At 40.7% G+C, this 12,255-nt stretch overlaps 1 protein-coding gene across 4 annotated transcripts in view; it reads right to left on the reverse strand.

Moving 5' to 3' along the window:
* The window catches only part of WBP1L (WW domain binding protein 1 like), a 48,325-nt gene that overhangs the window by 16,569 nt on the left and 19,501 nt on the right, over positions 1–12,255 (reverse strand). Inside the window, exon 1 of one of the 4 annotated variants that reach the window (XM_081861714.1) lies at positions 8,975–9,204. The exons of the other annotated variants lie outside the window; for them this stretch is intronic. Coding sequence (XP_081717840.1) covers positions 8,975–9,001 — 27 coding nt within the window. The 5' untranslated portion in view covers positions 9,002–9,204. Of the gene's footprint in view, positions 1–8,974; positions 9,205–12,255 lie in introns of those variants that run through there. 4 annotated transcript variants of the gene reach the window in all.

Genomic DNA, 12,255 nt, shown 5'->3' on the forward strand with positions numbered 1-12,255 from the left:
CCCTACTCTGAAGTAATTCTTGCCTAATTTGCAGAACTTTTAAAATAAAATAAACATTCCAACAAAATATCTTCCTGGAATACTCCTGCAGTCTAGGACAGAAGCCAAGTCAGTCATACTTTTTCATCATCACATAATGCTCCCTGAAGGCCATCTCTGTGGACAGTTAAGAGATGGAAAACAACTACCACCCAATGGCAATGACCCCTCTTGCCAGAGTGTAATGTAGGGCAGAGATATAATGGATGTTGAAGTAATTTCTGGAGTCTTTGTTTTATGTCCTGGAAAAAAAATGCACAGCTGAACCATTGCACTATGAAAAGCCATGCAAATCTAAGTTATAGTATAAAACAAACAGCAAAACTAAGGTGATGTTGGTTTATTTTTATAGTAGAATCAATATGCATGAAGCTTTATGGTATAAGAGAAAAAGTGTAGTCGCATGATCAAGTTTGGAAAGATTCAGGCCTTGGAAGATTCCCTAGTCTTCCAGAAAGGCAATATATGTCTTCAATCATCAGGAACACATATCTAGCTTCCATCTGCCCTACCCAGCAGGGTAAGGGGTGATGGGATGTGTAGTCAAACAATGTCACAGATTCCCTGGCTTAAATGCCCATACAATACAGGCAAGTGGTTGCAGAGCTGTGGAGCAGCCCAAATTACAACATTTGGCATCAGAGTGCCCAACATGAAAGGCAAGCCAAGTTAGTTGTAGTATAAAGTGAGTTCTTAAAAATTTATTAGAAATCATCATCATCATTATTTTAATATTTCCTCTGAAAGGTTTAAGCATACCCATCCCACTGTTATTCCCCCCTGAAAACCACCATCCTGGCTTTGGCCCAAGTAAACAAAGATACATGCTGTGTTATTCCTAAAGGAGACTCATTCTATTTTTGGATCTAGAGACATGGGCATCAGCATTAACATTCCCACCAACACCCACTACCCCAGTTAGAGTTAGCACCCTCCCTCAAAAGCCAGACATCTGACTTCATTTTCAAAGTGCCCATAAAGTGCTAAGATAGTTTCTAAAAGAGGAAACATCTCCTGCATCCTTTCACAGCAGAAGGGGCACTCCTCTATTTCACCCACAACAGGGTTCAAAGAAATCATGTAGCCTTTAGCAGAGGTTCGAGCTAAGACTCCAGCTGAAATTAAATATCAAGGCTGCCTGTGGTCCCTGATATGCTATCTACAGCTGCATTCCATTTTACTCTTAAAGATCCAAAAATTAAAAAGGTTTCCAGAACAATGAACAAAGTTGCCACATTCTGTACTGTCCAGACATCCCTTGGAACATCTACCAGGAGTGTATGACAAAGCACTTTCCAAAACTAGTCTGTGGAATAGGGGACCATAGATAAAGACCTAAGAGCCTTCAAAGAACGGCAACGTACCACAGCTTCCTTTAATTTCTAAAATGCAGCTCCCTCACACTAAAAACAAAAACAAAAAACAATTCATGCATGATGCAGGGGCAAGTACAATATGGAGCCACAGCCAGTTACAGCTTCCTGACAAGTGTGCCTGTACAATGAGGGTATTTGTTGTATTTGCATTTTACATTTGGACTGGTGAATCAGAGGGGAAGGAAGAACCCAAGGCAGAGAAAACAAGGCAGGGGAGGCCTCCCTTTTCCTCCCCATTCTTCGGGGGGGGGGAGGTTGTGCTGATTTAATGTATGAAGTACAATTTGATTTTGCTATCCTGCCATTTTATTATATTGTTTAGTTTATTTAGTATACGGTTGTTAAATTTTACTTCTTTAAATTATTTTAGTGCTTTTGATTTGGGCTTTTTGATTACCCAACCTTGAATCATCCATTGATGAAGGGTGGGATAGAAACTGAAATAATAAACAAACAAATGGAAAGGAAAATCAATATGCCAGCTCAAGGGCTAGTGTACTTTTCCTGTTCTGGGGGCACGTCAGGTGAATAGGAAACCTTTGGGTCCTAACAGATCAAAAGCCAACCCTGATCTGCCCCCAAACTCCTATTTTATGACTCTATGACCAGAGTACTGATGATGGAGGGAAAGATAGAAATATTTATGTAGCTGCAACAAGAAGTCCTCTATGGCAAGCATAAGCAAACTCAGCCCTCCAGATGTTTTCGGACTACAACTCCCATCATCCCTGACCACTGGTCCTGTTAGCTAGGGATGATGGGAGTTGTAGTCCCAAAACATCTGGAGGGCCGAGTTTGCCTATACCTGCTCTATGGGCAAACTTTCTGCTCCACTTACAAAGAGGGAGATCACAAAAATGTACGGCCTTGGGACATTAAAACATCTTAGGTATATGCTCAGAAATGTACCAACAATGACCTTGTCCATATATGTATGATTTTCTAGAAAATGGAACCTGTTCAGTATCATTTCTTTGGGCTTTTTTGAATCAACTAAAAGCTACCATATTTTTCACTCTATAAGACGCACCAGACCACAAGACGCACCTAGTTTTTGGAGGAGGAAAACAAGAAAAAAAATATTCTGAATCTCAGAAGCCAGAACAGCAAGAGTGATCGCTGCGCAGTGAAAGCAGCAATCCCTCTTGCTGTTCTGGCTTCTGTGATAGCTGCGCAGCCTGCATTCGCTCCATAAGACGCACACACATTTCCCCTTACTTTTTAGGAGGGAAAAAGTGAGTCTTATAGAGCAAAAAATACGGTAGTTTTACAGATCACATGTTATTTTAGGTCTAGAGGAGAAAATTAAGGATGTTAGATCTGAACAGCCCTCAACTGAACATTATGGTTTTATAACCTTAAATTAAGAAATTAAGATGCAGTTAGTGAATATAGAATATTCTCAAAACCTGCACATTTTTTTAAAAATATGTGGCAATTTGCATGCAAAATTAACAATGGCTTTAAAAGTGTGGAGAAATGAGTTAAAACTACACTTAAGATGTACAGAAGCACTTGTATCTCTGCGTAGGCAGACCTGTGTCTGGAGCACTTCTATGCTATGATACTTCATAAGAAGCTGTTAAAACATTACCTGATTCACAACAAAGCTGTAGACATGATGTGCAGCTGGGAAAATATCCCTTACAGCAGAAAGGTCTGAAGCTTAATCCACTTCAGACCACTTTGCAGAACTGGTAGAGCTTGAGCTGGTTTTTCATATTCACAATGAGCCAGTGTAAAATAAATTTTACTACAGTTAATATTTAACTAGAAGTATACAGTTTATCTTAGTGCTTTAACAGTACCAAACCTTTCAGACGTGCTTCAATACCAATCTAAATTAATAACAAATGTTTGATGCTATGCTACATCTTTCTGCGTAAGGGCCTCTTGTTTTTCATGGGGGCTTATGGCTATATTCAGCTACTGCTTAAACAGTACTATGTGGAAGAACACCTGACTGGACAAGCAACCCAAGCAGTTGCTTGGGGAGGCAATATTTTTAGGGGTGCCAATGAAGCAGCACACAATCCAAAAGTGTTTATAGGATCTGTTACAGAAAATGCTGGGGCTCAGCTTTCAGGTTCCAGGCAGCAACAGAGTTGCGCTCCAGCAAGACTCTGCAAGGATCCTGGGTCTTGCTCCTTAGTCATGCAGTGCAACTTTATTGAGCAAAAAAACAACATAAAAGAGACCTAAATGGATGACCACATGCAATTCTATCTACATTAGCATTGCCTTTATTCATATACAATACAATAAAAGACCAAGAAACACAGGTCTCACTCATGCATCACTCAATGCTACAGCAGAAGGTATTCTTGATTGCAAAATACAGAAAGTTAAGTCTCAAATATGGGCCTGAGTCCCAGCCTCAGATGTATGCTCAGCTTACATGGTTTGAACAGAAGAGAGGGAGAGAGAGGAACAGGAAACAGACAATACTTTCTCCATCCCTGAAGGGGTGTGTGACCTAGATGTACTTTATAAAATTACAGCTATGTGGTCCATAACCCCTTAGTTTACTAACTAGTATAGAAATGCACTGTTAGGTTTGTTGCCAAAAACTCCCACCATCAACAAACCCCAAGAACAGCATGAGAGGTGGCTGGAAGGAAAGGAGGAAAACCTGGAGTGCCATTTTCTGTTGAGGGAAGACCCTTACATCTAAAGCAGAAAAAAATGGACTTGCAACATGTTGTAGCGCATCCCAATTCCTGAACAGTCCTTCTGTTTAGGGCTCCAGCTAACACAGAATAGGAACTGCTCAAAATAAGCTTCTTTTAAAAAAATCTAATGACACACAGCCCCTTTCCCCACTCTAGGATATAGTATGGGGCTTGAGCAGGCCCATTTCCTTTCTCCCCCAATCCCCTATTTCCCGCTCCTTCGTCTCAACTGCTTTCAACTATAGGCCAAAATTGATAAATTCACAGTGTCTGCAAATCTTCTGGCTCCTCCCACAACCCCGAAAGCAATCTTTATAAACCAAGGTTAGTGAATCTGCGCCCTCCCTCCTGGGATACTCTTGGACTCTTAACCCCTGTCAGCCCACCCCACCCATCATGGCCAAAAGTCAGGGACCCAACAGTCCAACAGATTCCCCATCCCTGCTCTAAATGGATAGGCATAACCATGTGAATTTAATCTGTGTGGTGTCACTTTATTTCATATGCCAACAGTAGTGACTCTTCTACATGATTATTATCTCCTGACAGATCTCTATGGAAAGAGCTTATTGCATATAGGTCATATTCATGGCCTTGACTTCTTTGTGCTCCGAGTCTTGACTGTGCTGAATCTCTTCTTTGTACTATGCACTGTTACAGTTCTGTCATTCCCTCACTCTTTAATTAAAGCTTTTAATTTAGAAACAAAATAGAGAAGAAACTACCACAGAAAGCATTGAGAAGCCTAAGTGCTTCAAAATGCTTCCAAAACCCAGCGAGCCCAGGAACATCACTCACATTTTTCACTAACCTTGCCCAGAGATAGACTCACCACTGCTATGTGACCACTACATTTGTAGACCCTTGTCCAGAGACTGCAGAATATTCTACACAGCCAAGTTAATTGATGTTCAATCTTGGTAAAAAAAAATTTGGGGGGTGGGGGTGGGGATGCTCAACTCCAACCAACTTAGAAGATGGAACATAGGAAGCTACCTATACCATGTCAGACCATTGGTCCACCTAGCTCATTATTGTCTACACTCACTGTCAGCCATTTCCCAAGGCTGGAGACAGGGCTCTCTTCCAGCTCTACCTGTATATGCTGAGGATTGGACTGGGAACCTTCTACATGGAAACCACTTGCTCTAACACTGAGCTACAGCCCTTCTCAAGGATGAAGGCAAAGCATGAACACAGTTCCCCAATACCAGAAATTATGCAATCATGTTTCTTCCATTTGAAAAAATTGCGGGGGTCAGCAGATGCAGATTGCAATGGATGGGCCTCACCCCGGAAAAACTACCTTCACAACTGTGGTATCTCACCTGAAAGGGACATGTTAAACAACGAAGCAGAACCAGGGTTCAAAATTAGCAGGGCACCAGGCACATTTTGCGCCTAAAGATTCTCCATTTGCGAGCACCTCTGGGTGCCATTTTTTGCGCCTGGCTGACACTCAAGGATTACTGAAATGTACAGTGGTACCTCCGGTTACAAACTTAATTCGTTCCGGAGGTCCGTTCTTAACCCAAAACCGTTCTTAACCTGAGGCGCACTTTCGCTAATGGCGCCTCCCGCTGCCGTGGCGCCGTCATGCAACTTCAGCTCACATCCTGGGTCAAAGTTTGCAACCAGGAGCACCTACTTCCAGGTTAGCAGAGCTTGTAACCCTAAGTGTTGGTAAGGAGAACGGTATGTAACACGAGGTTCCACTGTATGTGCTCTGAAGCCTCAGAGTATATGTTAAGAATAAACAATAAGTTAAGGAGTTTAACAATAAAGAATGTTTTGAAAACCGAAGTATGATACCAATATTTGTATTGTAAACACCAAATTAAACATGTATTAAAAATGTGATATTAACAATGTGCCACTTATGTGAATTGCGTATTAATTCATGCTTATCAAAATAATAAAGTGTTGCTGACCCCCCCCCTTCCAGTGACGACTAGACATTCTATTTTGGTGCCCACAACCCAGGTCCCAGAAGCCATTTGGCTCCTAGCTTTTTTATCCCAGCTTCGAACACTGAGCAGAACAGTTTCAATTGCAACTTTTAAAATAACTGCTTAGTTGTCCAATAGTAAAAAAACCTCAGTGGCCTAATTTGGATGATTGAGGCTTCATAAATCATCAGATTTTAGCTGATCAATTTATATTTAACAAGAGTTCCTCAGATTTGGACATAATGGGCAAACAGATACTAAGATCTGAAGTGGTACACAAGTGAAGAAAGGGAGGGGCTAGAAAGAAATGCTCTGCACAGAGCATTGTCAATAAAAAGACTGTTTGTTTGTTTGTTTGTTTGTTTGATTTATATACTGCCCTTTATCCAAAGATCACAGGGCAGTTTACATTATAAAAACACATAAATACATAATGTAACAAACCAACAAACTATTTCACAGCAGGAGCACTTTAAAGCTAATGTTGATGACCATACAGTACACCCTGAATGCCATTACACTAAAGCTGCAAAAGCTACAACTTCAGCACTAACAAAACAAATTTTATGCATAACTGTACTGCTCAACATCTGCATTCCTCTTCCAGTTTAAAGAGAGATCACAGATTCCTGTGTACGAATAGGGACAGGTCTGTGACAATGGATTCTGGCATCAAGGCATTCACCATTTCAAAAAGATGTCTCAGATAGGCCAGGAAGGGCAATTATCAGGTATTGTAAGGTATCTTGATTGACAGACTGGTAAATATGCTGAACATGAACACTTAGCACGATCTGATTTACATGTACATCCATTTTTGTGACTGTGTTGCATTTTTGTTGGGTGGGCTTTCTGTGATTGGGTTGGGTGGTCGCTGTACAAGCATTAAAAAAATTGTAACTCACTTCTGTTTGGGGTTCTTTTCCCACTTCTTGTTTTGTAAGTTGGAACCTCTGTTTCAACAGACCGATAAAGATCAGGCTTACTAGCTGCTTTGCTTTGTCTATACTTGGTTGCAATCCTGATTCTTACCTGTGACCAACAAGAAGACCTTGCAAGGGATGGCGAGTGTCTTGAGCAAGGGGTGAACTTCCAAGTGTCTCCCCTGAGCTTTCTTATAACGACTGCAAACTTATTTTCTTCAATAGTATTATTTTGTTTAGTTAAATTTCACAAGCATCTACTTCTGTTAGTGATTTTTAGAAGATTTTGTCCTAGACAAATATCAGGAAAGAAAAAAGTATAGCTGCTTTAAAGATAATAAGCAGGCTAAGGTGTATCTTGTGGACTATTTATGGGCCTATGCTTCAGCTATTTGATCTAGTCATACTGAAATAAGACCCTATTGTTTACAACTCTAAAATAGCTTCAGAAAAATTAGAAATCAGTTTATTTTCTAACATACACTAACCTGGCAGATATGTAGCTAACACAACACAGGGAGCTTATTGCATTTACACAGCAGTTTCGAAACAGCTATATGCTATAAGTTCAAGTAGACAGAAAGGAATAAGGCAACTGCTTTTGCTGCTCAGACTGGCCCTGTGAACCACAGACAGGAGCAAACAGTAAGCAACTAAGCAGCTAAGGACAAAGAGAAAAATCAAGTGAAACAAAGAAAACGTAAGCAAACTGGTTTCAGAAACTGGATTGCCTCCTTTGAGGCTTCCTACATCAGTAAAGAAACCCCAGAAGGTGCCCAAATTTCCTTTATGGAAATATACATGGATTTGAAAGATTTCTAAAGACACGTAGCTATCTGTTGCTGACGTAATTCCAACAAGGTCAATTGGTTCAATTTCAACATTTCTTGGTAGCCTTAACATGCATATTCCCCAAACTGATGCCCTTAAATTGGCAGCCCACAGCTTTCCTCTTCTCCAATAGAACTATAACCATAACCGAATCTTAAGTTCTATTTAGAACTTTACATATAACCTAAATTTATTCTGCCCGCTTCAAGTAAGCAGAGCAGTCAGTGGCAAAAGGTCATTGCACTAGAGGTAGTTCTTGTCTCAATTCCTGAATAGCATTATGTAAGCCCAAATAAAAAAGATTTGGTTTTAAAAAATAAACTAGGTAGCTACAAGCAAAACAGCTGTTTTTCACTTTTTAGAGTGCTTTTTGGAAAGTAAAACTAACAACACTCACCCATCAAAAAAAGAAAAGAAAAGAAATAGAGAAAACTTTAATGCTCACATACCTGCAATACCTCCAAACTTCATTTGCTACACTTACTTGCCTAAGAACATAAGCTAGGTGATGTGTACAAGTAATCAGATGTTGTTCCTGGAACAAATAGCTCCTGGACTAAGATGATTCAAATTTGGTAGAAGCCGGCTGCTGCCCGCCAGGGAGCAGATGGGTGACTTGCTGCTTTTACTCATTCCAGGCTATGTATGTTGGTTAGTAGTAATAAAATTATGAGTACTTTAAAACTCCAGCACATACACCACAAATTCAGAAACGGGTTTAAAAAGCATGTGCACTGTTAGCTCTGACAGTTTCTTATTAGAAGCTGTTGACTGTTTCTTGTTTACTCTAAACCAGAACTCAGCCAAAGCACAAACACAAAACCCAAGTCAGCTTTAAACCCCTAAAAGTCCTTAAAGCACAAAAGTCCTTAAAAACCAAAAGTGATAGCCATAAAATAGAGTGAAGTGGGGGGGACACGGACAAATTTTTTGCTTCAAATAATAATAATAATAAAGTTTCTTCCCTTAACTGCAGCATTATTCAATGTTAAGTAAAATAGATTTGTTTTCCCCCTAGCATAAACACAACAGAGGAAGACAAAAGATCGCATTGGATTTTACTTGAGTGGCTCACTTCACAAAGGCAAGCAGAGCTGATTTTCTTTCTTCTTTTTTAAGCCAGCAAAATCTCACATTCTCCACCCTAGCTAGTCAAACAAACAAACAAACCAGAAACAAGTTACCTGCCGCAGGCCCAAAAGGAAAGGCATTCTGCATTCTCATAATCCACGCTAGGGGCTTAAACAAAGGAATTTCTAGAATCCCAGAATAATAATTTCCTCATCTGTAATGGACAGGCTGCATCCGCAATCCTGTTTAAACCAGGGCTTCCTTGGCTGGGAATGTTAAGTAAACAGGGTCCCAGGACATAGAATGCACTCACTCAGCCTCTCTCTCTCTCTCTCTCCCCTCCCTGTGACCAATCTCAAAAGCAGCAGAGCCTCCGTAGGCGTTTGCCAAGGGGGAAGTGACATCAGTAGCAGCACTGCAAGAGGGGGGGAAAGCTTCAGACAGCTGCTGATTAACAACTCAAAGAGGCCTACTGCATAGAAGAAAATGCACAGTAGTTAGCAAACAGAAAGCACTTACACCGGAAACCTGGTATTTACGGACTACTATGGTTGTTAAATGCACTAAAAAATTGTAAGATAAACTTTTAGTTATATTTAATTATATTAGAAAAGTATTAGTTGAACAAACAACAGGCCTTTCTTTCAAAATCATTCACTAAGTCCATGAAAGCTAGTTGTTGTTGTTGTTGTTGTTGTTGTTGTTGTTGGCCTCTGTCTGTCCTGGAAGACAATGGAAGAGTGCGCCTTTGGGGGTGAAGTCAAACTGTTGGAAGGTTACAGAGCCTGCCATGGTTGTACGAACCAATAGGGGAGAGACATGTCTTGTTGCAGCTGGGCAACTAAAGGCATCTGGTTGTGCTGATACAGGTGTGCTATGACATTTCTTCTCTCTGCACTCCTCCCAGCAATCATTCCTCCTCTGCCCACTGCTGTGGATACACCTGGGGTCACACCTGCCTATTAGAGGTAAGTATTCAGGTGTTCATTTACAAATTTTCACATAAATTCAAGACCAACTTCAAGCCAAATTTTCACCCTCTTCCAGTCTGAATTAACTCTGGTTTTCTGGACAATTTGAGCAAAAGTGTCTTTAACTGTAGCTCCTGCACTGCACTGGCAAACTTCTTCGGAAACAGCAATTTTTAAACGCCATTTGGAATATAGTAGGTTATCCTGCCATTTTAAAGGGGGAAATGTGTTTGTGTGTATTCATTCTTTGGTGATCACTCGTAGCTGAGTAAGATTGTCTTACTTGTCCATAGTGTGTGTGTGTGTGTGTGTAAAATTGATGGTAAGGTTGGCTGTTGCATTCAGGTTTAGCAAAATGCATCCCAGATGCATCTTCCATTTTAGAAATCTTCCATTTTAGAAACTGTCATTCATGTCCCAGTGACCTCAGTGTTCTGTGAGGGTCCAACTTTAATAATTTGTCTGGAAATCAGCTGGTTCAGAATGCCTCTACTGTATTTGTTTATGAGCTGTTGGGAACAGTTTTGAAACTTCTGCATTGACTGCCAGTTTGTTTCCAAGCCTAATGCAAAGTGCTGGTTATGACTCTCAAATCTCCACATTGCCCAAGCCTTGGCTATCTCGGGACACACATTCTCTCTCTCTCTGACAACAGGCACCTCCACTGGATTCTCACATCTGCTGACCAGGCTCCACTCAGTTTCATAGGCTGTTCCTTTGAAATGCTTTGAAATAAATACCTTCCCCATACAAAGGAGAGGTAAAGGGAATCCCAAAGTTGCTGTCCAGAAGCATAAACAGATTGTTCAAAAGGAGATTCTACACCTAGGCCTTAGAGCTCTTCTCACTTTTCATGCCAGTGGTAGCTAGTTTCTCAAAAACTGTTTGTCTTCTTGTAAGCAATGGAGTACAGCGGTACAGCAAGTTCCAAAGTAATAGAGATGATATGAAAGAAAGTGATCTAAATTTAACTTTTGCTATACCTCTGCTTTAAAAGTTCAGCAATCTTTTTTGTGCTTCTCTTAAATCAGCAGCTGTTCTCGCCTGTCACATGTCAGCTTAGAAGCCTCACCACTCCCCCATGTCGGGACACATTGCATACATATTTACCAGACTGGGAAGTTTCCCCTTCTTTCTGTTTGTTTGTTTGTCTATTGCAGATCTCTTTAAAAATCAATAGTTCTACAATGTTGCAAAAAATGTTGCGTAAGAACTGCAATAAGTTCATCCACCATTAAAAAAAAAAGTGGTCTCCTGAAAGTTACTGGAAATTCAGTTACACAGCTTAGTCAATGATGAAAAGGGGAAGAAAACTTATTCCAAAGAACATCCCAGTGCAGATGATTTAAGGACCACAGGCTCCCTCCTTCTCTCACAAATCTCTTCCTCCACTCTGTGCCCCCCAATTTCTCACCCTTTCTCTTCCTTCTCTTTTATTTCTCTGCATCTCCCCCCCCCCCAAAAAAACCAGTATCTCCATGCCTGCCTGCTGAGTACAGAGGCAACAGTAACAAAGCTTTCCTTCTTTTACCATTTCACATACAAAGACATATGAAGGTAGAAAGGTATTTTTTACTGGGTAAAATCATTGCTCCATCTAGCTTTGTATGATCGGGGGTTCCCAACCTTTTTAGGCCTGCAGGCAGATTTAAAAATCTTAGAAACTGCCATGGGCGCCACAAATGCACCCATTTCACAGGAGAAACACAACGATGCTCAAAACCCACATCAAAAGCAGGGGAAAGACCTCCATACAACCCAAAACAAACTAAATACAAAACAAAAAGAAAAGGCAACACTCCCTGCCAATCAAACATCCCCTCAAAACCAACAACAACACCCTGAGAAACAACCTCAGCTAACTTTGTTTTAATTGGAAAGGGGAGGGAGTCTTGGCAGGTGCAAAGGAGGTGCGTGAAAAGCTCAGGTACGGAAGAATCTAGCACTGATTGTAAACTTAAAACACATTTTGCTAAGTATTTCTGTATGAAGGAGACAAGAGGCAGAAGGCATAATGCTACATAAATGGACTGTCAGCAATAGATGTTTTGCTCAAAGTACTAGGACAAAACGAATATACAAAATGCACAGTATACACGTACCATCCCTGCCTTTTCTTGTTGAGCTACAGTCATCCTTTATGGTTAGCCATGGAACAGGCTACATTCCTTTATATTAGGAACTTGTGTGCAATTCATGGCCTCATTAGAATCCCAGCACAGAGCAAGAATGTGCACAGAGAACAGTGGGCGGCCAGGTAGATATGTTGGTGCTGAAAGCCACAAACTCACTCAACTCACATGATGAGCGTGCACACCATTGTAGGCCATGTCTGGGCAGTAATGAGATAGAAACAGGAAAGCATAGCTGTAATAATTCCTAGCTCTTCCAAAATGGTTACTTGCGAATTGCAGCTCTAACTT

This window comes from Podarcis erhardii (genome assembly GCF_964252035.2).
Source record: "Podarcis erhardii genome assembly, chromosome: 5".
NCBI classification, from domain to species: Eukaryota; Metazoa; Chordata; class Lepidosauria; order Squamata; family Lacertidae; genus Podarcis; species Podarcis erhardii.